Source organism: Podarcis erhardii (genome assembly GCF_964252035.2).
Source record: "Podarcis erhardii genome assembly, chromosome: 14".
Classification (NCBI taxonomy): domain Eukaryota; kingdom Metazoa; phylum Chordata; class Lepidosauria; order Squamata; family Lacertidae; genus Podarcis; species Podarcis erhardii.
In genome coordinates, this window is record NC_138503.1 from 44,398,995 (window position 1) to 44,424,219 (window position 25,225).

A 25,225-nucleotide genomic window follows, 5' to 3' on the forward strand; every position below is an offset into this window, starting at 1 on the left:
TTCGGTTCTTTGGACAACTTGTGTAGCAAGTCTGCGACGGTGTTTTGACAGCTGCTGCTAGCCATAGCAGTGTGGTGTAGTGGTTAGAACGTTTGACTAGGACTTAAAGCATGAGAGACAAATAAGTCATAGGAGCCTTAGGGAGAATTTCATGGTAGAAATAGGTTTGTGCAAAGAAAGAAAGAAAGAAAGAAAGAAAGAAAGAAAGAAAGAAAGAAATTTAGTCAACAAATGTGGATCAATATGTCTTTTATTTGTTAGGTCCCATGACATGAAAAATGGTGGCGAACACATTCATTCCGTTCACACTCCTGGGCAGTCTTCTCCTCGACCTGTTATCAGTCAGCGGGTGGTCAATAAGCAGACTGCGCCAGGGTTTATTGGACCACAACTACCCCCTCACATGATTAAGGTACTTCTCTCTTCTGAAGCCAACGGCATAAAGGTAGCAGGTTAGACAGCAAGGGTTCACTGAAATCTTGTAGCTCTGAAAGTTATTGTAACTGCTCTGTGCCTCTTTTTGCAATGTATGTGAAACACCTGGTAAGTAAATGTTGCAACATTTACAGAAATTTTGCTCTCAAACAAGTACAGTTGTATCTCTGCTCCCAAACGCCTTAGGAGTCGAATGTTCTGGCTCCTGAACAATCAAAAACCAGGAGTGAGTGTTCTGGTTTTTGAACGTTCTTTGGGAAACCGAACTTCCTGCAGCCACTCAGAAGCTACACTTTGGAAGTCAAACGTTTTGGAAGTCGAATAAACTTCTAGAACGGATTCTGTTCGACTTCCGAGGTACGACTCTAGTGGAAATCTGGGTTTTTGATACAACAAATTATGTACATTTGTTGCTCTAATGCGGGGGTAGGGGATCTATTTCAGTCTGAGGGCCACACTCCTTTCTGGGCAGCCTTCCAAGGGCCACATACCAGTGGGTGGAGCCAGATATGAAAGTGGGTGGAGCAACAAGTGTAAATTTTGCCTTTCTGCTGTAAGCTAGTTTCTACATAGGCTTCGCTTTCTCAGAAGATTTCTTTTTCATCATTGTAGAATTCAAATCATTTGAATGGAACAGCATCCCTGAAAGAAACTCCCAGCGGTTCTGTGGCAATCGCTAGTAACGTCACCCTCACCAGGCCTTCGTCTGCTCCTCCGGCCATGTCTATCCCAAACTGGACGATGAACAGGCCTACCACCGCCGCCACTCCCGACCCTTCCAAGAAGCAAAAAATAACCATCAGTATTCACAACAAGCTGTCCGCTCGCCAAAGTGTCTCTCACACCAGCTGTACCTTGGACAACCCCAGCAAGCCTGCCCCGTCCTCGACCATTTCCAGCCCTGCTGCTGTGCAATCTACCTCAAGCGCACCTGCCGTCTCGGCTCCTAACCAAGTCCCCAAGCAAATGCCTCCGAGCGAACCTTGCTCCAAGTTGGTAGTGAATGGCAAGTCCAAGCTGAACCCGAGCACGTTGGTCCCTTACGGGGCAGAATCTTCTGAAGACTCTGACGAGGAGTCCAAAGGACTGGTGAAAGAGAACGGCCACGCTGCCCCTCTCAACGGCATTCTAGCTGAAAACGCAGCCAGCGCATTGGAGGGCTCTTGTTTGTCGTGTCACAACGCCGAGAGGGAGGCTCCGCAGCACGAAGCGCCGAAAAACATTACCGTTCTTGTTTCCATTAGTATAAATGATACCCCTAAACAAAACGGACAGATATGCAACGATTCCACTAGCCAAGCAAAGCCTGCTAAATCAGCCGAAAACCCGTTCTCCAAAGCAAATGGGTTGCCTGGGAAAGTGAGTATTTTTCCGCTCCAGCTTCTGCGGCTCAGTGCAGGTGTGATGCCAGCTCCCTTCAAACCATGGCTTGCAAAGTCTGTGGTCTAGGGTGTGGTCTTGAAGTCCCATGATGCAACAGTGTTGTTGGAGCTCGGAGGGTCTGAGTGTAGTTGGGGCCTGGATGAGAGATTGCCTGGGAATCCTGTGCACACAGCTTTGTGTTCTATGGAAGGAAGGCTGGATACAAATAAACTTGAAGCTGTTGATAGCAAGACCCATGCTCCTTTCCTTCTGCACTGTAGCATGAAGTCTTTCTCCCCTCTCCCTTTGTAGATCTTACCTGTGCTTCGGCATTCCATGATGCTAACAATGGCGGCTAGCGCTAATCAGTTTCCCTCTTAACCGGGGTTTGTAAATCCACTTCATATTCCAGCTGGGATAGGAGTCCTGGTGTAACCTTAACCATGGTTGGCGCTGGTGTAGACAACCACGGCTAATCTAGGAAGGGCAGAGGTTATCCATCCTTGCTGGGGAGTGAGCATTTCTGGGGCTGCTTCCCAGATTCCAAACCACCATTCCGTCTGCATCAGACTTGTGGCTTATCAGCATGGCTGTGGGGATACCCCACACACCTGCCATTGCATTATGGCAGCTTTCCACAACCTGGTACAACTCCCATCAGACATCGCTAGCGTGGCCAGAGGTCAGGGATGACTGAGTTGTAGTCCAAACCGTCCCACAAGTGAAGTTCTTGATGTAAGCCAATATAGGCAGAGTTGGTTGGGGTGTGTAATTCATCTAGATGTAAATCAAAACATCTGGAGGGATGGCAGAAGCTGGTGTCATTTACTTGTACTGCAGAATTCGGCTTGGATGAGGACCTTTGCTTCTTATTCAAGGAGTGCCAAAACAGCTTCAGTGAAGTTTGGAGGCACCACATTAGCAACCCCCTAGCAATACCAAGCTCAGCAGACCAGGGGTCTGACTCTGTATAAGGCAGCTATTTAAACTCCTTTTGCATTTTCTAGTTGGTGTTTATTGAGCATGGTACTTGGTGGGAGCCAGTCTTAGCTAATACATCTCTTACCCATGTGCGGAAGGAAGGCAATTTGTTTCTCACAAGCACTTAAAGTAGTTGTTGTCCCTATTGGTTGATACTGCATGTTAACCTTATTTGTTTTCAATAATAGGGTGTGCCTACAGCTTTGCCCCCAGTCCCTGAAGACAGGATCTTAGACTCTTTCAAATACAATCAACTCAAAACCTCATCGGGGGAAATAAGGTAAAGCACATGTGCTTTTTCCAGTACGCTTTCCTTCAGACGCATGTGTTTTCACACAATATATTGCCAATGCCTAGTTCTGTAGGATCTGCAGCCATTTGTTTGGAAATAAGTGCAGGGTTTGTGGGAATCAGAGCTTAATCTTTGGGCTGTGCCTTCTCTTCAACAACATCTGGTGTTGTGCACCTTATGCTAATATTCCCCAGAAAGTAGTTCTATATAATTGTCCTGAAATCAGTCTAAACAGGATCTCTCTTGAGATTTCTAAATCTTGGGCAACATCGAGCATTTAAAACAGGGATGGGGACCTTTGTCTTTCCAGATGTTGATGGACTCCAGCTCTTACCAGGCGCAGCCAATAATGGGCATTGCAGTCCAGCAACATCTGGAAGTCCACATTCCTGATCTAAATTAGTGACCCATAAGACTTTATTTAAAGACAGAGTGTATTCCGTGGCTAAATAGAATTGTATGAGCTATGGTAGAACAAATTCTTTCTCGATTGTGGCAAGCTACCATCTTCTTTCTTTCCCTTAAAAGAACACAAGTCTTTGGAGCATTTATACCTTGTGAGATTTAATGTTCTATCAACAGTGGTGCTCCAAGGCAGATTTCTGAAAATTCTGCTTCAGTGTAAGATTGGCCCAGTCAGTTAGCGCCTCACAGTAAACTTATAAAGGGGGGGGGGGGGGGAGTTAAATGCAGAGTTGATTGGTTTTTCAAAAACAGCATTGTAACGATATGTAGAGCAAACATGAATTATAAAGGAAAATGAAAACATAGAAGCAAAGCATGTAAGTTCATAATATCATCAGAAAATTAGACCTGAACCATAGTTAATAGTTTACCGTGATTGCCCCTTTCTGGTTTGTTTTAAGGCTTCCATTTGTGCTGTAAGGAAACAACCCAACCCCCTGGGTTAACATTATGTCCAAAGCAGGGATTGTGCTTGTTCCACTCCCAATAAACGATGATCAGTAAGCCGGGGCGGGGGGTCTTTGCTACGTACTGTGGTTTGTTGAGGCAAAGTAAAGCATGGTCCCTGGTTTAGACATAACACTAAGGTAGGGATCACAGTTAGACATTACCTGTGGTTTACTGTGACATGTGAATGAAGTTACTGTGTCCACGCAATAACAGAGTTCCTAAAACCATGTTGGTACATGTACTTTATATTGTGACTTTTATTCTGCTTTGAGAGAAGTGTTTTCCAGAAGGTGAAAAAAGTGTGAAGGTATATGTAATGTTTGCTATATATTTGTTTTTCTGGTCAGTGGCATCTCTCTCTTTCTCATGTGCAGCGGTAGTGGAACAGAAAAAACAGATGGCCCTTCTGAAGAGGGAGCCAGTACTCTTCCCAACAACATCCAGACTCATTTGGCCCCTTCAGACCCTGAAATCACCTCTACGACAGAAGACCCCTGTGAAAGGACCGTTGCCGAAACAGAGAGCACGCCTCTTGAGAGTGATGGGCAGCACGACCCTAAATCCAGTTCGTTGGGGGCAGAAGAAGACTTCCCTAGGGAAGGTGACGTGGAGGACCATCCTGAAAAGATGAGGGGACCAAAAGAAGGGAAAGCAGCTTGGGAAAAGAGCCCTGAGCCTGTCAGGGGAGCAGCAGAAAAGGAGGTGCATAGCCCCCTCCTTACAAGGTCCGACGGTGAATGTAGTTCTCCAAAGCTTGCCACTGTAAACGTGGCAGAAAAATGCCAAGAAACCCAAGACAGTGCGGAACGCTACGAGGATGTCCCGCCTCCTGATGAACCTTCCGTTACAAGGCTGGACCCCGTTGGAGGAAGCCAGAGTTCGAAGGACGACGGCAGATTGGGAGAGAGCAGCAGCAAACAGTTCATAGGAAATACAGAAAGGCAAGAGTTGAAATCCCATTCGCCCCTTAAGGAAAAAATATCCACCTCAAAAAAAATAGACAAAGAGCACTACCGTTCCAAAAGGAAGCGCTCTGAAAGCGAGGAGGAGGAGGAGGCAGCAGTGGCCCCCCGGGGCCAGCCAGAAGGGCACTACCCCAAGAAGTGGTGCTCCTACAGCAGGGAGAGGGCCAAGCAGGAGCACTACCGGCGAGAATACTACAATGCAAACTATTACAGATTCCCATGCAGCCCTGATCCTGAGAGGGGCATGGGGAAATATCCCTCCTACAGATCTCGCAGCAGAGGTAAAACGGACCCTGAACGGAGCAGGCATTGCTACGGGAAAGGGGAGCAGTCGTGGAGCAAGGAGCGGTATTACCAAGATGGCCCCAGGAGATGGGATTGCTGCAGGCCTTACAGCTACTACTATTCTTCCCACGGCCCCAGGTACAATCAGGATAGGAAATTCACTCACTGCGAGAGAGACTATAGCAAATCAAGTCATGTTTACAGTAGCCCGTATAAATACGATCATTATAAAAGCAGGTGGACTCACGACCAGGAAAGGAAGAGGAGGTGCCAGAGCCCCGAGGGGAGCAAGACCCCCCCGGAAAAGAGGTACCGGAAGCTCTCACAGAGTGAGTCTCTTGAGGAACAAAGAGGGCGGAAGCACAAGAAGTCGAAGAAGAAGAAGAAGTTGAAAAGCAAACACAGAGAGAGAGATTCCAGGTTAGTGCAAAGTTGGTGAGGGTGGGGGGAAGCCAATGGCAGGAGCCCAGGGCTATTCCCAAATAAGTTCTACTTGGAGTTGACCAGCAGAAATTAATGACCCGCCATTAGCCATGTCTGCAAATTTCTGTGGGCCTGCTCCTTTATTTATTTTAGAGCATTTGTAGTCCTCTGCAGCCAAGAAGGCTCCCAGTGAGGCTTACCTAGCAAGACAGTTTCTCCCCACAGGTTTGCAATCTGGAAAGCACACAAGAGAGGGGATGGAATCAAACTCGGGCACCAATTCTTAAGCAGTTCTTACAATAACCGGCTGGCACATTCCAGTGGTAGGAGGTGCTGAGCTTTTCTGTCTGTCCCACGGAGGCAGTCTAATGGAATGGCTGCTTCCCCATGCCTATTGTCAGGGAGGAGGCCTAAGGGAGATGGAGTCTTACTAGCGTTGGGTACGACTAGCATTGGGTACACGCCCAACTTTTGTGAAGCTTTATGGTCTTCCCCTGGCAGTTGCTTATGACCCTGGAATGGGATAGTTGGTGAATTGACTTGCTGCTTCTCGAACTAGCTGGTACCTGTGCAATGTGGTGGTTTCTGCAGTGCACCGGCACTTATTTATGTTTTATTCTACTGTTTTTCACTTGGAAGGGGCCATAGCTTCCTTTGCACATGGAAGGGGCTGCGGGTTCAATCCCCAACATCTCCAGTTGAAATGGGTAGTGCCTGAAATAGTGCGCTCGCGCGCGCTCTCTCTCTCTCTCTATCTCTCTCTCTCTATCTCTCTCTCTCTGCCTGTAATCCCAGAGAAGCAGTTCTGGTCAGTGTATACAATACTGAGCTAGATGGAGCCAGTGGTACAATTTCGTTGGTGTATGGAAGTGTCCTATGTTTCATTCATAAACACTTTCTGTTTAAAGTCCACTAATAAAATAAAGGAAGCTAATCTCAGGTCCAGAGTGTATTAGCAGATCAGCTGTCAAAGGCAGGTTTGTAGAGGAAAAGCTTAAGCTGGCTGTGGCACGAAAGCAAGAAGGAGACCCTTTTGTTCTTCCCATTGGGTGGGGGGGGGGACACACTAAGCTCTAGGGCCACAGCAGGAAAGGCCCTGCTTCTTGAAATGAAATCCTCCACAGGATCTTTAGCAGACCTTAAATTGCGGTGGGGGAAGAAGGTTGATTTAGTACACTATGCTCCAGTGTGCAGCTCAAGGGCCACATGCGACCCTCAGCAACATTTGACAATGCTCCCAGCCCTTGTGCTGCCAGAGCCTCACGCCTTTTTCCCAAAGCCCACACCTCACTTAGCCAACTTTGGAAAGGCAGTGCGAAAGCTGGTGGGCCCCAAATTTTGGCCTTGCTCCCTGCCCCGCATGAGAAGGCAGTGTGTGACCCACGGGTTCCATGTTGAAATACTCTTGCAACCCACTTGGTATGAAAAGCTGGGCCGCCCTGATTTAGTGCCTTATTAGGAAAGTGACTAGAACTTTGTGGTGCTAGTGAATTACACTGAGAATCGAGTAGGAAGTTTCACGTAAGCCATTATTTATTTACTTAATAAAAACTCTTCATCTGAAGATCACAGGGCAGTTTACAACATAAAAACACAAAGTGCATAAAACAACAACAACAACAACAACAAACCCCCAGTAGAATAACTTTGGTGACCTTGGGCTTGACAGTTATTTCTCAACCCCAGTCCCCCAACTGGAAAATGGGAATAATCATACTCCTCTTCCTCAGGGTGGGAGAACAAAAATAGTGTGTCTTTGATCCCAAGGCAGCAAACAACAAGCAGGTCATGTTACTCACAGCAGATTGAGCTGTGACCATGAGCCTCTCCATGGAGGGAATGCCCTCTCCTCTAGGTGAACAGCAGTAAAGGAAGCTGCCTTATCCCCAGTCAAACCATTGGTTCATCTAGCTCAGTATCATCACAACTGAGTGACAATGGCTCCTCAGAGTTTCAGACAAGGGTCTCTCTGTGCCCAGCCTTGAAGTGTCAGGGATGGAAGCTGGGACCTTCTGCATTCAAAGCAGTGCCCTACCACTGAGTCATGGCCCTTCCCTAAGTTTCCATGCCCAGCCACTAACTTGGATGTCTTTAAAGGAGGATTAGACTACTTGGTAGACCACTGGTCATCTTGCATTCTTAAGGTTGGCTCCCTTTCCATATTACCTAGTGAAATGTAGGGAGGCTCAAAACCCAGTCAGAGCAGAAACTCTGAAATCGCTCTGTCATTATGAACTGGGTAGGAATAATGTCTGTGTTCATTTACGCGCACACACACACACACACACACACACACACACACACCCTGGGATAAGTGGGAGGAGTGACCCACTCAGGACACTTTCCTCTTGGCTGAAGAACCTGTTGCCTTCCAGGAGCTTGCATTGCAGATTTTCCTGTTAACTAGCTTCCGTTTCCTTCAGGTACCACCAGGATTCAGACCCGTCTGTATCCAGCTCCGAGGCCGAGACTCACAAGCATAAACATAAGAAGAAAAAGAAGAAGAAGAAGAAACGCACGAAGAAAGAAGAGCGCGCCGAAACGTCAGCTTCTCGTCTTCCCAAGCCAACCGGCTTGGAAACCAAGAATCTCAAAGCATGGGAAATGACTGAGTCTTCTTCTTCGGATGCATATAGGAAACAGGGCAAGGGCCCCCAGGATGGAGAGACTGTTTGCCAGAAAACCAAGAGCTTAGAAGGTAGCAACAGAGAGAGCTGCTGCCCACCTACAGATCGTAACGTAGGTAAGAAGCTTGGAGGGGGATTTCCAAGTGGTGTCTGGAGAGCAGCCTTCGCCTTCATGGGGAGCTTCCAGTGGTTTTGGACAAGCACCCCCAGTGGGGTGGCTGGAGCTGATGAGAGTAGCCACCCAGAATCCCTGGAGGATCCTCACGCTGGCAGAAGTTGCTGTAAAGCAGCTCTCCCTCCCACTCCTGGGCAACCTCTGGAGTCCTCTTATTTTGTTTTATTACATTTCTGTCTCATATCCTCTCAAAGGAGCTCAAGACACGGCATGCACTGTTCCATTTTATCCTTATGAGGATCTGTGTGAAGGTAGGTCTGGCAGAGCTTTCTACTTGGAAATGGCCATCCTTGGTCCAGCCTTGTAGCCACTATATCATGCTGTCTGTGAGGCAGGCATTCCCACCCATAAGGCTTAGTGGTCCTCCCTTTCGCTTTCATAAACCTGGACAATTCATGATTGGGAACCCAGAATCATGTTTGGGAACCCAGAATCATGCTAAGGCTGCTTTGTCTGCACTGCCTCCCAGGCCAACCATAGGACTGTCCCAACATGTCACCAGCTCCCCACCTTCTGTATCTAAATGGAAAATGACTGCGTTCCTGACAAATGATTGCATCAAGGTGCTGTTTAACCCAAGATTCAATCAACAGTGCATGTTTCATTATGCTGCTAATAACTTGATGTAATCCTAAGCTTCCTCAGGGGCTTCAAAATATCATAGGAATATAGAAAGTTGCTTTATACTGAGTCAGACTCAGTATTGTCCACACTGTCTGGCAGCGCCTGTCCCTGGCTTCAGACTTGAGTCTTTTGCCAGCCAGGAACTGACCCTGGGACCTTCTGCATCCAAAGCAGATGCTGAACCACTGAGTTTGGTTAGTATGGTTTATTAGGGATCATATATAAAACCTGCAAAGTTTCCTAGGTGCTGTACAAAGAGTTAGAAAACGAAACAGTCCCTGTCCACAAGCTTGCAGGCCAATGAATATGTCATAAAAAGAGGGAAGGAATGGGAAAACCAGCAAACTCGGGTACTAATATAATTGTTCTTATGATGACCAGCTTGAACGAAGGCATTTCAGGGAGGGGTGGAGCCAAATGGCAGCTGGTCTCTTAGCCAGACTGATGGAGAGTGATTGATGGAGAGTGATCCCATTTCACTCTCTGCTGCTGAAGGCTCAAGGAAAGCAGGAAACAATTGGAGGATTATTCAGTGCTGGAATTGTCAGTGATGCAGTTGTTACAGCTTGTGTGACACAGCACCACAATTGTGCTGTGCCATTAAGGAACTAGACAAAAGCTCATCTCGGATCTAGGCATCCAAGAATAACCTGGCTCTCTTCTCTTCTTTCAGATCCAGAGTGTCTGCTGGAAGCCATCCCTCCACAGCTCGCAGTATATTTATAAACCGAAAAGCGATTAACTCTTTAATTCATAATTGGTGCTTCAGAAATACTGTACAGAATTTTACCATTGAAAGAAACCCTTTTTTTTTAGTTTTTACCTTGAGACTTTTTTTTAAATTACCTGCAATCCAAAAAAAAGAGAAAAAAAACAGATGGAAACTTTCTACAACTGCTGAACATCATAAAATATACCCTGTAAATGTCACAGTAATTAATGCCCTGGAATAGAACATCTCAAATGCTGCTTAGTTACAGACTCAGGTTGATTGTGTTATTCATGTGATGTTGCTCCAAGTCTACACACCTGGTGCAAAGGGGCGAGGAAACCACAGAATTATCAAGCTGCAACTGATAGTCTCTTATTTAATTTAAAGACTTATTTAAAAATTTCACATACAACTAGAATTTTTGCAAGAGCTTCATCTGTTTTTTCTGTGATGTCTGCTACTAGAAACTCGATCCATTCCCTCCCACCCTGTCAGATTCCAGTCTTGGACTATGTGAAATGTGCCGTTCGGACTCTACCAGTTTTTGAATGTATCTTGGAACATGTCTGAAGACCCCTTGCCTGCTGCGGCCACTCCCATGGATAGGGCTGTCTCCCTGGACCCTGCAATGTCGCCAACCACCTGCCAGCTGGCCACTTTCAGGGTGTTTGAATGGCCAGGCTTGTCATCTCACCCATGAACTTGTGAAGGCTGGTGCAGGGATGTCTCCGGCAGATGTCTGCCCCCCTCTCCTTCTGTCCCTCCCACTACACTCTCTCTTGCTGCGTTTCAGTTTTCCTCCACTGAAGGCTTCTGCCTTTGGCTCTTGTTCACTCTGTGGGGCTTCCTCTTCTGTGCACTTTCTCTCTCTCCTTCCCCTACTCTACCCCCACCCCATGTTTAGCTCCTATTCCCCTTGTCTCCTGTCTCTTTGCCTCTCCTTGATTCCACTCTTGCAGCTGCCTGTCCCGGGCATCTGTTCCACGGCTCTTTCAGGCACCCACAGATGACAGCACTGGCGGCAGCGGGTCCCCCTGCGTCGTTCCGACAACGGCCAGCAGGAGCCATCCTCATACATCCACTATGTTTTTGTGTTTTACTATAGCGTTGCTTGTCTTGACGGGGTCTCAGTTGTCTGGTCCTTGTCCCTTCAAAAGTTTCTAGTTACAGACACATTCATACTGTGATTTAATTTTTTTATGATGAATTGCTATCAAACTGTGATACACTTAATTCACTGGTCCTGCATCAGGAGACGGAGTGGGGAAAACTGTATTAAATACAGTTCATCTGAATAATCTGTCTGGTTTATACAAGCTGTGTTGTTCAGAGATGTCTAAAGTTTGATCTTTTGTTTTTTTAAAGATAAAGCACTTGCCCCACTTGTAAATATATGGCATGTAAAATTTATATAGTATATAAATACAACAAGTCAAAACAATGTTGCTCAATGTACACTGGTTTCCATCTAGTGTGTAGTGTTATGTTTTCATTTTGTTCTACACCAATGACTTTTAACGAAGTTTATATTCTTGATGCTCTCTGCTCAGGCTGTCTGCTCATGGTGGTATTTGTATATCCCCAGCTAAGGGTGAATCGTTTAATGTAATAGCTACTCACTTACTGTATAGTGTGTGTGTCCTCTGGTTAAGTGATACAGCAGCTGTATATTTTATTCAAGAAATCACACTCGTGGTTGATGCGCCATTGCTGCAGTTGCAGAGAGCTAGCATCCCGGCTGCTACAGGATCAAGTTTTCGAAGTGTATGTTCTTGAACTACCTCTTCACCATCCTTGCCCACTGGTTATCTGGGTCTAATGAGAGCTATGGCCCCTCCAGTTGGTGGACTACAGGTTTCCCACCCCTGTTTTAAAATAACCCTTTAAGTGCAGAGCTGAAAACATGGATGTCGTCAAGATATGCCAAAGGAGTTGGGAGTAAAAAAGACTGTTGATGAGTTTCAACCCTCAGATGAGACATCACTGCTGAAAAAGAAGGTTGAGGTAAATTGTCTGACAGGGTGTACATCTGATTTAAGTACAATTACCAGTTTCATGCCTATGTCTGCGTGCTCAGATGTAAGATTGCCAACAGTGTGTCTATGCAATTGACAACCTGCGTTTATCAAGGGACACACTTGACAACAAAATGCCTCTGGGTCCAGATGCTTGGAGAGTGTGTATGTTATAGAAAAGCAGCACTTGGAACTCAAACTTTTATTTTTGAGAATGAAGTTCCCTCTGCAATGTATTTTGTTAACTAAATACTTGCAGTGGATTTAAAACAGTCATACAAGATTACCATAGATATTTGTATAACAGTTTATAGATACAGAATAGTCCATGCAAATTCATTGGCATACGAGAGTAACAAACCTTCAAAATCAATAATACACAGATGTACAGTATATACATTTAACTGTCAATAAGAAACATTCTTCAAGAAAATATAGAAAGAAAAGGTGGTGAGCTACAGGTTAGTTTGCAGCATGTGGTCTCTAATGGCCTGTGCAGATGTAACACTGGTTCCTTGCATGCCAACAGCCAGCACACTTTCTCCCCCTCAACCAGAGCAGCATCAGTGTTAATGGAATGCTAAGATTTCCACTCTCAAAGAGGAAATTGTGGGCAGAGGAGAGAGGGTGCTTATTGCTTCTGAGGATGCATCTTGATTTTGCACACAATGGTCAGCAGAGTACAGTGGTGCCTCGCAAGACGAAAAGAATCCGTTCCGCGAGTCTCTTCGTCTTGCGGTTTTTTCGTCTTGCGAAGCAAGTCCATTAGCGGCTTAGCGGCTTAGAAAAAGGGGGGGGGAGGAAAAAAACCCCGCAGGAACTCGCAAGACATTTTCGTCTTGCGAAGCAAGCCCATAGGGAAATTCGTTTTGCGAAGCACCTCCAAAACGGAAAACCCTTTCGTCTAGCGGGTTTTCCGTCTTGCGAGGCATTCGTTTTGTGGGGCACCACTGTATTACATCTGCACTGGATCCAAGAGACCTTTCTTCCAGCAAGCATATCTAGAAAGATATGTACTACATTTTTTAAAAAATAGGCATTTTTAATACGAAGCACTGTAAATGCTGCTCACTTTATAAAGTACTGCACACTTCAACACATCCAAAACCTTAAGTGACAGAGCAAAGCAAAATTCTCTCTTCCAGCCCCCACCCACCCACCCACTGCCAACCTCCCTCAGGTTAGGTTCAGCACCTGTCAGGCCAGCTGAACTTAAAGTGCTTTTTAAAACTTATGCCTTCAAAAACCAGAGTCCTCAAGGCTTGAAACGTAGCACTGGGCAAAAGGGAACGGCATTAAGCTTAACACTCTGTTCTTGTGGGTCTGGTTTGCATGACTATGGCTTAGGGGGGAGCAGGCAAACATGCTGACTCCTGAGGGGAAGGAAACCTGCATTCGCTTTGTGCCACCCTGGTCCCTATGGCTTAGCATGTCTTCTGAACCTGCCTCATGGTTAAGCTCCTTAACTACAAACAGTAAGTGTGTGTGTGTGGGGGGGTGCTACAGCTCATGATTAAGGAGAAGACTGCATAACCATGAGTCCCAGTTCAGATAACACAATAAGAGAATGGTGGGGAAAATCATCTTATTACTTCATGGAACAAGGTCAGGGAATGTGAACAGGACAGAAGTGGAGACAGCTTCCTGAATAACACCCACAGAAGTACCCAATGCCATTTGCCTCCACTGCTTTCAGCCTCTGCGGTTCTCGCTGCTTTCAAAAGCTACAATTCCCTATGACCAAGAGTTAGGTTGAAGAAGAGGTTTATTTTGTATTTTCAAAAAGGTAGTACCTCAACCAAAGCCAAAAGCTTTCTTTCACAAGCCACTCCTGCAAATTAGCTTGCTTCTTTACTGGCCTCTGGAGGTTTTGGCTCAAATTCAATCCCTACTAATACTGTTCTGTACACACACCTGCAGCCATTCTATAGCTGGAGAAAGGATGCTGCGCTGCACTTTAGCAGGATGCTTATAGAGCATCATGGCTACTCGGTTTACACGTTCTTTGCTGACAGAGGACTCTTAAATCAGACAAAAATAAACCAGGGAAGAATCACAGGCATTGCCAACCCATTTAAATTCAATCCCCTAAATGCACGTGCTAGAAAAAGCAGGGCTGTGCAAAGCCAACAGGGATCGGAACGCATGATTTTTAAAAGGTCAAAAATTTCACAGTGATCTCTGCAGAACTTCTGGGGTGATCTAGTGAAATTTGACCTAAATGAAATACTGGGCAAATTGATCAGACCCTTCTAGCATCAGTCTGCACTAGATCTGCCCAGTAAAAACTAGGATCTGGAGGCAAGAGTATTTCCTCAGAAAAGGAAGGCACACCTGATAGGACTGGCCAGAGGAACCCTACATCCAGTCTGCTGAGAACAACGAATTCCCTCGAGAAGGTGATATAGAGAAAAGACACAGAAAAGACAAGAGAAGCAAAAGAAGGTTCACCCAAGCAATAGGATGGCAAACCACACTGGCCCTCCTACAAATATTTTTTCAGGATTATAAAGAGATGGCAGACAACTGAAAGATATTAATTATCTGGGAAGGAAAAACCCTAGAATTAACTTACACCTATGTTTAACGAAGAAGAAGAGGAGGGATCTTCACAAGCAGTTCTTTGTGAATATTACTAGGTTGTTTGTTACAGACGGTAGAGAGCAATCAAAGTTTTCTTAGTTTGCTAGAACAAAACTTGCTCAGAGGCCATTAAACTACTCTGGATAAGAAATCACATGATGGAAGTAGCTGCACCATTACAGTACTGCAAAAAACAGCAGGATGCTTGGGATAAATAATCTCTACCCTCAAATATCTTTTGGTATCTGCATATTTAGACCTATGAATTAGTTCTCTCTCTCTCTCTAGTGTGCCATGGCATCCTGGGGTACCTTGAATGATGGTCAGGGGTGCCAAGGGCAACACTGGCCTGTCCTTTCCTTCCCTCCCTACTCTGATGCCCGCTCACGTCTCTGCCTCCCAAAGGCTTCCACAGCTATTTGTTGCCGCATCCCTGGCTATAAGCTCACCAGGTGAACAGTGCCTCTGAGAGGCACCTCTTTTGGGGCCGGGGTGGGGGGAGCTCAGAGACCAGCGGTGGTAGCAGCAGCTGCCCAGAGGACTCCCCAAGTAGAGGAGACAGGAGAGGAGGCTGAGGGAACACTCCACAAGGGAGGGTGTTCGAAAAAGGGTGAGAGGCTGCCAGCTCTGCAGGTGAGGAGTGACATAACTGGCCTCCTGAACCCCACGGATGTCGCACAAAAAATGTAGTTGGTCAAGGGAGCCGTGGACTAAAAAGGTTGAAAACCTTTGAAATAAGGCATCCTTTAAATATCTGGTAAAGAAACTCAAGCAGTTTGAGGAACAGAATTGAGGCAAGTTACACAATCTGAGAGATTAGCCTTGGAAGAACTCAAAAGACTTATCCAAAGTATGCTGGATAATAGCAGAAGTAAATGCTCAGATATGTTCAGGAATGGGAAAGGGTCTTTGGAACAAATCTGCCTAAGGAGATTTGGAACAAAATTAGTATTTACAATCTCTCGGTAAAGGATAAAAAAATATTTGCGCAATCTCCCCAAAGAATTTCCCAAAGATACAAAAGCCTTCCAGTAATCTGTCCAAAATGCAGGCAGAAAAGAATTTTTTTCCATTGTTGGTTAAATCGCCATTCAGCAAATGTTTTTTGGCAAGGTAGGGTACCAATGACTATAACTATATTAAAATTAGACATTTTCATAACTTGCCCTGCCCCCAGGCATTCTACTAACAAATTTGAGGGAATTAATAGATAAAAATAAAACTTCATTTTGAAAGTGATTCCAGTATTTGAAAAATACTGGAAAATTGCACCTATATGGAAAGCTGTACCTGCAAATTAGGTAATTTCTTTCACTGGCCTCATGGGCAAGCAAAAAGGTTTGGCCCAATTTCAATCCCTAATCATTCAGTTACATAAGAACATCTGCAGCCATGCAAACATTCTCTACCCTTAAGAAGTGTGTTATTTTCCACTTGGACAAGAAGCTCATGGAACACTGCAATTACTCCATTTACACAGTATTTGCAAACAGGGTTGCTAATTAGATGGGTTAGAAATGTCAGTAATTTCAACACATTCACTGAGGGATTACATGTGACAAACTGAAACCAGGGAAGCGTAAAGCCAGACCAGACTATGGATCAGAGTTCTGTAAAATATTTAAAAAATAATAATTGCCCACAATCTTAGGGTGAAATGCTGCAAAGCTATGGGTCCTCCAGGTGGTGTTGAACTCCAACCTCCCATCAGTCCCAGCTAGCATGGCCGCTGGTCATGATTCTGCAAATCTACATCTAATTTCAGAGTTCAGCAAGCAGAAACATCTAAATAAAAATGTATTAATTCACCCTATACAAGGCTGCCTCCATTATCTTCTAGAGCCACTGTGTTATTTATATTCAGATTCTCCTCATGAGGCTGCAGTGTTGATCCTGTAACACCTTCCCCATCAAGTTTTTACACCTCCCATAATATCTACAGCTCTAACCATAAGCAATGCTGCCACCTGAGAGGACAGCAGTGACTGCTTGCACAGGCCAATGCTTTCCTCCTATGAATATTGCAGATATTAATTACATACATACAATAAACCAACAGTATCATACAATATACAAACAGTATCTTAAGGCTTTTGCTTTATGCTTACTAAAACACAAAAATGCAATCCCTGACTGACAGGTGATTTCAAAGCTCCAAGGTATCACTGCAGACAAATTTCCTATTCCTGTTATTTATTGGTTGTACTTGGAAGTACAATGGAATCAAATCTGGGTCTTCTTATCCTCAAACCATACAGAGCGGTCATTTTGGCATGTCATGTTTACCTGTGCTTTAGCACAAATCTTGAACATGTCCCAGGCTAGCAGGACCCACCATCCCCTATTCTCCTGCACACCCACCAGAGGTGTTGATCCTGGCTTATTGTCCTGGTTGGTTAACCAACGTTAAGCCAGAATTCAGATGCAACAGGGGACTCTGGTTTAACAGAAACCAGAATCTTCACAGGAAGCTGGCACACAACAGGAGAATGTGAAAAGTGGGGAAGGCTTGGAGCCAGCTTCATAAACTATGGCTTATGAAAACTCGAATGATCATCCAAACTGTATCATCCTCAGTTGGCTATCCCAACCAGCTATATGCACACATCTTCATTAAGAAAGATGCAAAACCCAGCAAGGATTCAGGCAATTCTGCGCACTCTACTAACAGTGGATAACTAATATTTTACACATACAAACATATATTCTCTCTTTTTTGGCTTGCTCCCATTTAAAAAAAAAAAATCTTGCTCAATTTTCCTGTGTGGCAATAAATAAAGAGAACAATTAAAGCTGGTGTTTTTGAATAACTTTGGAGCCCTGCAAACCTTACACAAATATAAGATGATGCTGAATGTTACCAGACAGAACTGAGACCTGGGAAAGGCTTTTCAGGCTAACACTTGGAGAGGCAATGTCACACATCTCCAAAGCATCCAAAAACCAAAGATAAGCTACACGGATACTGCCAAAACTCATGTTTGTAACCTTTTCATCTTTGAGAACTTCATGTTTTCAGTGCACAGCCATCAGTTTATGAGAGGGAGGCCTCTTAATCATATAGCTGCCAGGCTTGTGGCGGTTGTTTCTTTTTCAGTGTAACCTTCCTATCTATTCATAAGCTGGAGGATGGGGGTTCTAAATGAAAGCACCAAAGACTGGATGTGAGCTGAATCAGGGCTCAAACTCCTCTGCATTGCGAAGGGAAGGGAAGGCTTGAACAAGGGAGAGAAAAGTACTTCTGGATACCCAGAAAGAAGAGTAATCTGCTAGCTGTGAATGCTAGATTCAGCAGCGGGTCACAATCCAGAACACAGGCTCCCCAAAACAGGAGAGGGACAGATTACATACCATCACCTCCTGGTTCAATGACACACATTGCCACACACAAAACGGCACATAAGGTTTCCAAATTTTCAGTTCACATAGATCCATGTGCTTGAAACTTCTTCCAGCATCTCATGGAATATTATAAATGGGCAAAGAGAAGGTAGATGCTGCAGGAAAGTGACTACATTTCCAATACAAGTCTTGTTTTCTTGGAACTTTACCTTGGCTTTATAATGTACTAGCAATTTGGCTAAGGCAGATCCACAAGAGTCCCCTGTTAGTGCTATTTTTTATTAGCAATTCTTCTTTTTCTCGTTGCCAGCATATCATAAAAGGGATCCTTGCTGATACTTGCCCTAAGAGAACAGGAGATGTGAATTAGTTTTTAGATATGCACATCTGCTAGCCACACTGACAAATTTCCAAAGAGATTTGTTTTAGACATCATGGTTTGTGCTAACCATAGTTTAGAACCCAAATCATGCATACAGGCAAACCGTGGTTTAGATTAAAGCTACTTACTTGTCTGCTTTCACGTTCTATCTGCTCACCTCCAGCAGCCTCCAGAAACAGCTGTAACTAGGGTCTATCAAATCAGGCCTCTCACCAAATCAAAGTGAGCACAAACCATCATCCACAAAACTATGGAAGGCAATGGTCTCTTATTCTGGCTTTCCAGTCAAACACAAGCCATTGCTGTTCCAGAGGCTAAGTTAGATCATATTTTATTTTATTTTTATTCTGCTTAATATAAAAAGACATCGCTAAGCTGAGGAATCCCATTTTGAGATTACAGTTCCTTGCAAAAGAGAAAAGAGGCTGAGAAAAATTAAAACATGCCTTTTGGGGGCATCGTGTTTTCGTGCAGGTCATGTGACTCGCACAGCAGTGTGGCCCAGTTTTGCTCTGGGACATCTTGGAGGGCACAGTGGAACTATTCATGCAACTACCCCAAAGATATCAACATTTGCAATTGTAGGGCTCCACAGCTTGGCTTTTGAGAAAGAGGTAGTTTGCAGTACTTAGCTAATTGGGAACCACTGCTTTAGGTGAAAGTTGCACTTCTGTATTAGAGATAGAACTCACTTGATTGACTTGATCCATTCTTCTTTTTCTTCAGGGGTGGGGGCAGATATCCTGTAAACCACATGGTTGCCTTCTACCACTCTGCCATCTGCTTCCGTCTTACAAGCTTTAATGACTTGTCCTTTATGGCTAGGATTATACAACTCAAAGCAATTCTAGGGAAACAGAAACACATATGGGATAGTCTTGCAGTAAGGTTAAAAGCTTACTGGGAAATGATATATAATGAATTGAAAAAGACGTAAGATCAGCTCCAGTCTTTGAAACGGAGTTTGAAAACAAACTGCAAAATTGGTATTAAAAGCAGTGTCTGGAAGTTTGGCACATCCCAAACACGGGAAAAGTATCACTAATTAAGAGTAAGCAAGAATCAGACTAGCCTAGGGATTTTTTTTGTTGCTGTTGCTAATCTGGGGATACGGTTTCTTCACTTTACTGAGACACCAAATAAGGCTTTCCCCCAGCAAATATTCTATGCTTTATTTATATTAGACCAACCCTGGTTTTTTGTTATCTTTATGTCATTTCTCTTGTCCTATCCAGCCTGTTCTGGTCAAGGGCTTCTTACGGCATATGTGCAATTCTCTCTCTCTAATTTAGTGTTTTTCCAAATCTTTAAACAGAAAGGCAGAGTTGCACAGAATTATAAATTTGCTATAAGGTTGGATTATAGTACAAAATAATGAGTTTCATTTAAGAGGACATCATATTAGAGAAACATTCCACCAAGGACGCCTCCAGTACTATCACTATTGAAACGAACAGGAGCTGATTAAGATCAAAGCTGTGGTCTTATGCAGCTCATCTGGATTTTTCCTGTGTTTACAAAGCAGAGGTTCCTGTCAGAATGGTATCTCATGAAGAAGGAGAAGGCCTTACCGGTTTTCTCGGATCCTCAACTTCTCTTATGCTGAGATTCTCCAAAGGGATAATTCCTCTGGGTTCTTTGTCCTACAAGTCCAGGAAAGACAGTGCTCAGTAAACAGCCCTGAGCTTGCGCTTGGAAGAAGTGACATTATGATTTGCAACCCAGCATACTCACTGTTGTGTATTCAAAATAATATAGGCAATTATCTGTCAGTATAAACCATCTCCTTTTCCATGTTTTCACTCTTCCACCTGTAAAGACATAAAGCACCTTCAAGTTACACCAGATCATGCCAAGCTGCTGTGCGGCAGACAAACAGGATTTGGGTTAACTTGTTACTTCATTAAATGGTTAGGCTTGTCAAAAGACAGGCTTCGGTGAAAGCAAACATATGAGTCAAGGTTGAATGAATGTAAGGGGTTATTGGCAATATCCTTTTGATATTACAGGGTGATGGCGTTGGAATGCCATCTTCCCCACTGCATCTAAAATGGAAATTCTTGTCCCTTTCCCCCCTCCACCCCCAATCAAAACCCTTTCTTACCAAAAGGGGGGAAAACAAGTACAGTGGTACCTCTGGTTACAAACGTAATTCGTTCTGGAGGTCCGTTCTTATCCTGAAACTGTTCTTAACATGAGGCACCATTAGCAAAAGTGCATCTCCCGCTACACGTGCGTGCCTCTGGCGCACGATTTCCACTTGCATCCTGGGGCAAAGTTTGCACCAGGGAGCAGCTACTTCCGGGTTAGCACAGCTCGTAACCCAACGCATGCATAACCATAAGCGTTTGTATCCAGAGGTACCACTGTACACATTCTCTACATTTCTAATTCATTCTCAATGTAGAATCAGCAGAACAGAACAGATAACAGAATCATAGAACTGAAGAGCTGGATCGGACCCCAAGGGCCGTCTAGTTCAATCCCTTACAGTGCAGGAATCACAGCTCAAGAATCCCTGACAGATAAGTCATCCAACCTATGTTTAAAAACCTCCAATGAAAGGAGAGTCCACCCACTTCCAAGGTAGTCCATTCCATGATCAAACAGCTCTTATGTCAAAAAGTTCTTCCTAATATTTAGTCAGAATCTCCTTTCTTGTGATTTGAATCCATGGGTTCAGATTCTACTCTCTGGAGCAGCAGGGAAAAAGCTTCCTCCATCTTCCATGTGAATATATTTGAAGATGGCTATCCTATCACCTCTTAGGGATATGATCTTCAAACAGAACAGTTTCCACTTCAGCAAATGGTGCCAGCTCAGACATTCAGCCTGGCAGTAACATATACTGTTCTGTGAGTACACCTGATGGTCATGTGAATGATAATATGTGTGATCCAGGCACCTGTGCAAGGGTGGAGGGATGGGGAAGAGGAATTAGGGACAGTTTTTCATATTCCTCTTTAAGAAACAGTGGAATTCTTCCCATTCAGATCAGCTTCTGAAGATATATGAAAGACTAATTAGTTTAAATTCCATATGAAGAATCACTGTATGCCCAAACATTTGAAGTGGCTCAAAAAAATTATGTATGTGTTCCTTTTCAGGATGTATAAGCTGCTTCACAAAATGCTCAAAGCAATACACCCAATGGACAACTTTAAAAAGCACTCCTTAAATTTATTTATTTATCAAATTTATATTTTTTCTTCCAAAAAAACCCCAGTACAGTGGTACCTCGGGTTAAGTACTTAATTCATTCCCGAGGTCCGTTCTTAACCTGAAACTTCTTAACCTGAAGCACCACTTTAGCTAATGGGGCCTCCTGCTGCTGCTGCGCCGCTGGAGCACGATTTCTGTTCTCATCCTGAAGCAAAGTTCTTAACCCGAGGTACTATTTCTGGGTTAGTGGAGTCTGTAACCTGAAGCGTATGTAACCCAAGCTACCACTGTATTTTTACTACAATATATTACAGCCTGATACTACAACAAAGCTACAACCCTACACATGCTTGTCTCTGAAGATGCCTCACTGAACACTAAGACTTACTTTTTTTGCAGGTGTGCCAACTCCTAGGGGCAGAGGGGTTTCTGGCCACCTCAGTATTTGCTGGCAGGAAGCTGAGCCTCCTTGATGTTGATGGGGCAGAGGAGGCCGAGCGTGGCACGGTTCAATGGTTGGCTCCTCCTGAGCATGAGGAAGCCGCACTGCGTTGCCTCCTGACAATGCGTGTTGCGCTTGTGTGACATCATACATGCAACACACGAATGACATTGCAAGAGGAGGCTGAGTGGGAAGTCCAGTGCGGCGCAGCTTCCTCTCTTGCACTCAGTAGAAACCAGCCACTGAACTATGCTGCACTGTGCTCTGTGCTCTGTACTTGGCCTCCTCCTGATGATGCGACGTTGTGCATAATGACATCAAAAGCACCGCCCCCCCCCAATCTTGGGCACAAGACGGCACCTCTTCTTCTTTGCAAACATGAATACAATTCCACTGTTAGTCTCTTACAGCGAACAGACTATACACCATTACTTGGTGGTAAGACCTAGTGACCAAAGTACTTTCGTGTAGGATCAGGCTGCACACACACACACACGCACACACACGCACACACACGGGCAGTTCTTGCTTAATATGCAAAAGTCATCTTGAATGGGCGCTGATCAGAGATCACCACCTTTTCCATTTTTCTTCATACACGCACATGTAATGTGCAATAATTTAGCCATGTCTTTGAAAAGGAACACAAGACATCCTCAAACCGCAAAATATATCTTACTCAGCATGAAGTGGTGAACCACCAAGACCCCAACTTCCCTTTCCGGCATATGTTAAAAGTAGTGGAGCTCTTCTCCGGAAGCTCATCGTCAGATAGGAGCTGACACTAAATCACATCATTGTTACGGCATCAAAACTAGTTTGCTCAGATAATCAAAGGAGCAGCTAAACTTGCTTTATCAGGCTAGTCCAGTTCACATACACAGCCACCAATTTTCTTATTGTGCTTGACTATTTTAAAACAGGATGCACTACAAAACTGCCAACTATATATCTGTTTGATGGATACAGTCTCTATGCTCTCACTGAAGGCAGAGGAAACCTGCTTGTATAAAATCAGTATCAAAGCATGCCAACAGTTGTCTAGATTACAGTATTGCTGGTTTTATTTCGAATCACTACCTTACAACTTAACCAGTGTGCCTGTGATATTTAAACTGTGAACATTTTAATATGTTTGAGGGTTATATGTGGGTAATACAAATGTATATAATTTGGGTTGCCTAAAATGTGAAAAGTGGGCTCTACAGACAGTAAGTCAATATGCACTTTTATTCTTAATGGGCAAGCTATCAGACCCCATGAAAGCACCTTGCTTGGACAACAGTTTTGCACTCAAATATCAAAGAACAAAATTAATCTTTGCAGAGTGGCTTCTCCTCACCACTAATTAAACCCCAACCCAACTGGATTTTGGTGGACTGACAGTCAGCTTGAGGGTGGAGGTGGGATATGCATTTTTCCCTACATTGGACCACAAGTAGCCACTATACCTTGTTCATAATCTCACTGTACTTTCTGCACTTAAGAACACACACATCAGAAAGAGATAGAGAGAAGGTGGCATTGTCTGATAGATTTCTTATTCATCTTGTGTGCCCCACTTTCCAAAAGCACAAGTTGGTCACTGGATAGTGCCATGAAAGGAAAGAGACTGATTGATTTTTGGATTTGCAAGTTACTTACACGAGTTTCTTAATCTGAAGGAAGTAAATTATTTTTCCTCCTAAAAAGGGGAGCATGTAATGGCTAGGAAAATTTGGCATTTTATATTTATGTTGTAGTTTGTTTGACTCAGAGTTAACTTCTATTGACGTTGCTTTCATTACTTTCATACTGTTAAAACTTTTGTTTCATGAGGGTCGAGTGACTAGGTACAAATAAACTAACCTAATCAGTAAATCGATAGAATTAGGAGTAAATTCACAAGATTATATGCTTCTAATTAGAGATTAGTTCACTGATAATAGGACTGCAAACTCAAATCTGTTTTATCACTAACCAATTATCACAGAAACACCAGTCGGCACACAAACATGAAGAGGAAGGCTGGGAAAACTCTCTCTCTCTCTCTCTCTCTCTCTCTCTCTCTCTCACACACACACACACACACACACACACACACACCATTCACATTTTAGCACCCCTATTTTGTGGTCAACAGGTGATACAAATATAACGAGAGGAAAACCTCAGAAATGTGTTATAACAAGGTCCATAATATTGGTACTTTTGTGTTCTAAACATCAACAGACCTCAGGCAAGAAATCATATGCAGATATGGATTTGATGCTCTCACTCTGAAGGTTTTGTATCTCTGCAGTTAAGAGATTTTAGGGGTTGCATCACCTCCTGTGCCTCATCCATTTACCCGCCTATTTAATCCCATTAGCCTTCACTCTCAGCACAGCTGATCTTATTACTGAACACCGTGAACATCAGGCTCTCATTAAACAGTATAGTTCACCCAAGGATTAATCATTTTAAGTGACTCAGGCTGCTCAATCCAGGGCACAGCTATAAAAGCATCTGCAGCTCTTCCTTGGTCAACAAGGCTTTGTCTCTCTGAGCTTGTTGTTGGCACAATACATTGTAAAAATAAACAAACAAGATCTTGAACTGCAGAACAATTACAGGAATATGCTGGATATCCTGCAGTTTTCTCAAACTGCTCTGCAATGTAAGCTCTTAAAGTTAGAGGTTATATTATGTCCAATATGACTTTAAAAGCAAAAGCAATAATAATAACAATTTTATTATTTATACCCCACCCATCTGGCTGGGTTTCCCCAGCACTCTGGGTGGCTTATAGCACATAAAGGGATTACAGGGCTCACAGACGTAGCCCAGTGCTGCTCTTACATTCCATTCATGTGTATTTCTAGTTTCCTACCACATGCAAGCCTGTTTCATAGTCCTAACAAGTCAAAACAACATTTTTCTGTTGGGTTTGGTCAAGGAGCAGAAACAGAGGAAGGCTAAGATGCAGAACTTGATGAAGTCAAGTTGGTGGTGCGCTGCATGTTGACTCAACGTAAGAGCCTCTACAAGTTAAACCACATCTTGATCCTTACATCTTAACAGTAAATTTGATCAAACTACTCTTCAAAATTAATGGCAAAGACTACTAACTTGAACTAGTGCCAAGAGGTGGTGGCATGCTGATAACAAACAGGAAAGAGCCAACATTCGCAAATGTTTATCTTGGTTTGGAATCAGAGAACAGTCAAGCCAATGGAATCCAAGAACAGTCAAGTCAATGGATGCCAGGGCTGAATCAGCCAATATACAAAAACCAAAATGCTGGAGAAGAACTTGGCATTCTTGGGGTTCACCAGGACATGAAAAATGTAACATTTCCTTATTGTGCTCTTGTTATCTGGCAGAAGGCACTCAAGTTGTGAGCCCAGTCTACTCCATTTGATCCAGTGCCCGACACCTTAGCCAGTCTGCTTCATTGTTCATAATACTCTACTTAGATAAATCGCACTGTTTCTCTAATGTCTCTCTACATAGAGAGTCCAGACTTCTTTTTCAGAAGAAGG

The 25,225-nt window shown here is 44.0% G+C and overlaps 2 protein-coding genes across 2 annotated transcripts in view; one reads left to right on the top strand and one right to left on the bottom strand.

Annotated features, from left to right (window-relative positions):
* Positions 1–11,237, top strand: part of USP42 (ubiquitin specific peptidase 42) — a 37,638-nt gene extending 26,401 nt beyond the window's left edge. Inside the window, exons 12-17 of the mRNA XM_081839558.1 lie at positions 262–412; positions 1,048–1,794; positions 2,967–3,058; positions 4,360–5,655; positions 8,082–8,401; positions 9,758–11,237. Of these exons, the coding sequence (XP_081695684.1) occupies positions 262–412; positions 1,048–1,794; positions 2,967–3,058; positions 4,360–5,655; positions 8,082–8,401; positions 9,758–9,810 (2,659 nt within the window). The 3' untranslated portion in view covers positions 9,811–11,237. The remainder of the gene's footprint in view (positions 1–261; positions 413–1,047; positions 1,795–2,966; positions 3,059–4,359; positions 5,656–8,081; positions 8,402–9,757) is intronic.
* Positions 11,238–18,001: 6,764 nt separating this feature from the next.
* Positions 18,002–25,225, bottom strand: part of CYTH3 (cytohesin 3) — a 69,294-nt gene continuing 62,070 nt past the window's right edge. Inside the window, exons 10-13 of the mRNA XM_081839955.1 lie at positions 19,853–19,929; positions 19,690–19,761; positions 18,811–18,965; positions 18,002–18,080 (exon numbers count right to left, since the gene is read on the bottom strand). Coding sequence (XP_081696081.1) covers positions 18,008–18,080; positions 18,811–18,965; positions 19,690–19,761; positions 19,853–19,929 — 377 coding nt within the window. The 3' untranslated portion in view covers positions 18,002–18,007. The remainder of the gene's footprint in view (positions 18,081–18,810; positions 18,966–19,689; positions 19,762–19,852; positions 19,930–25,225) is intronic.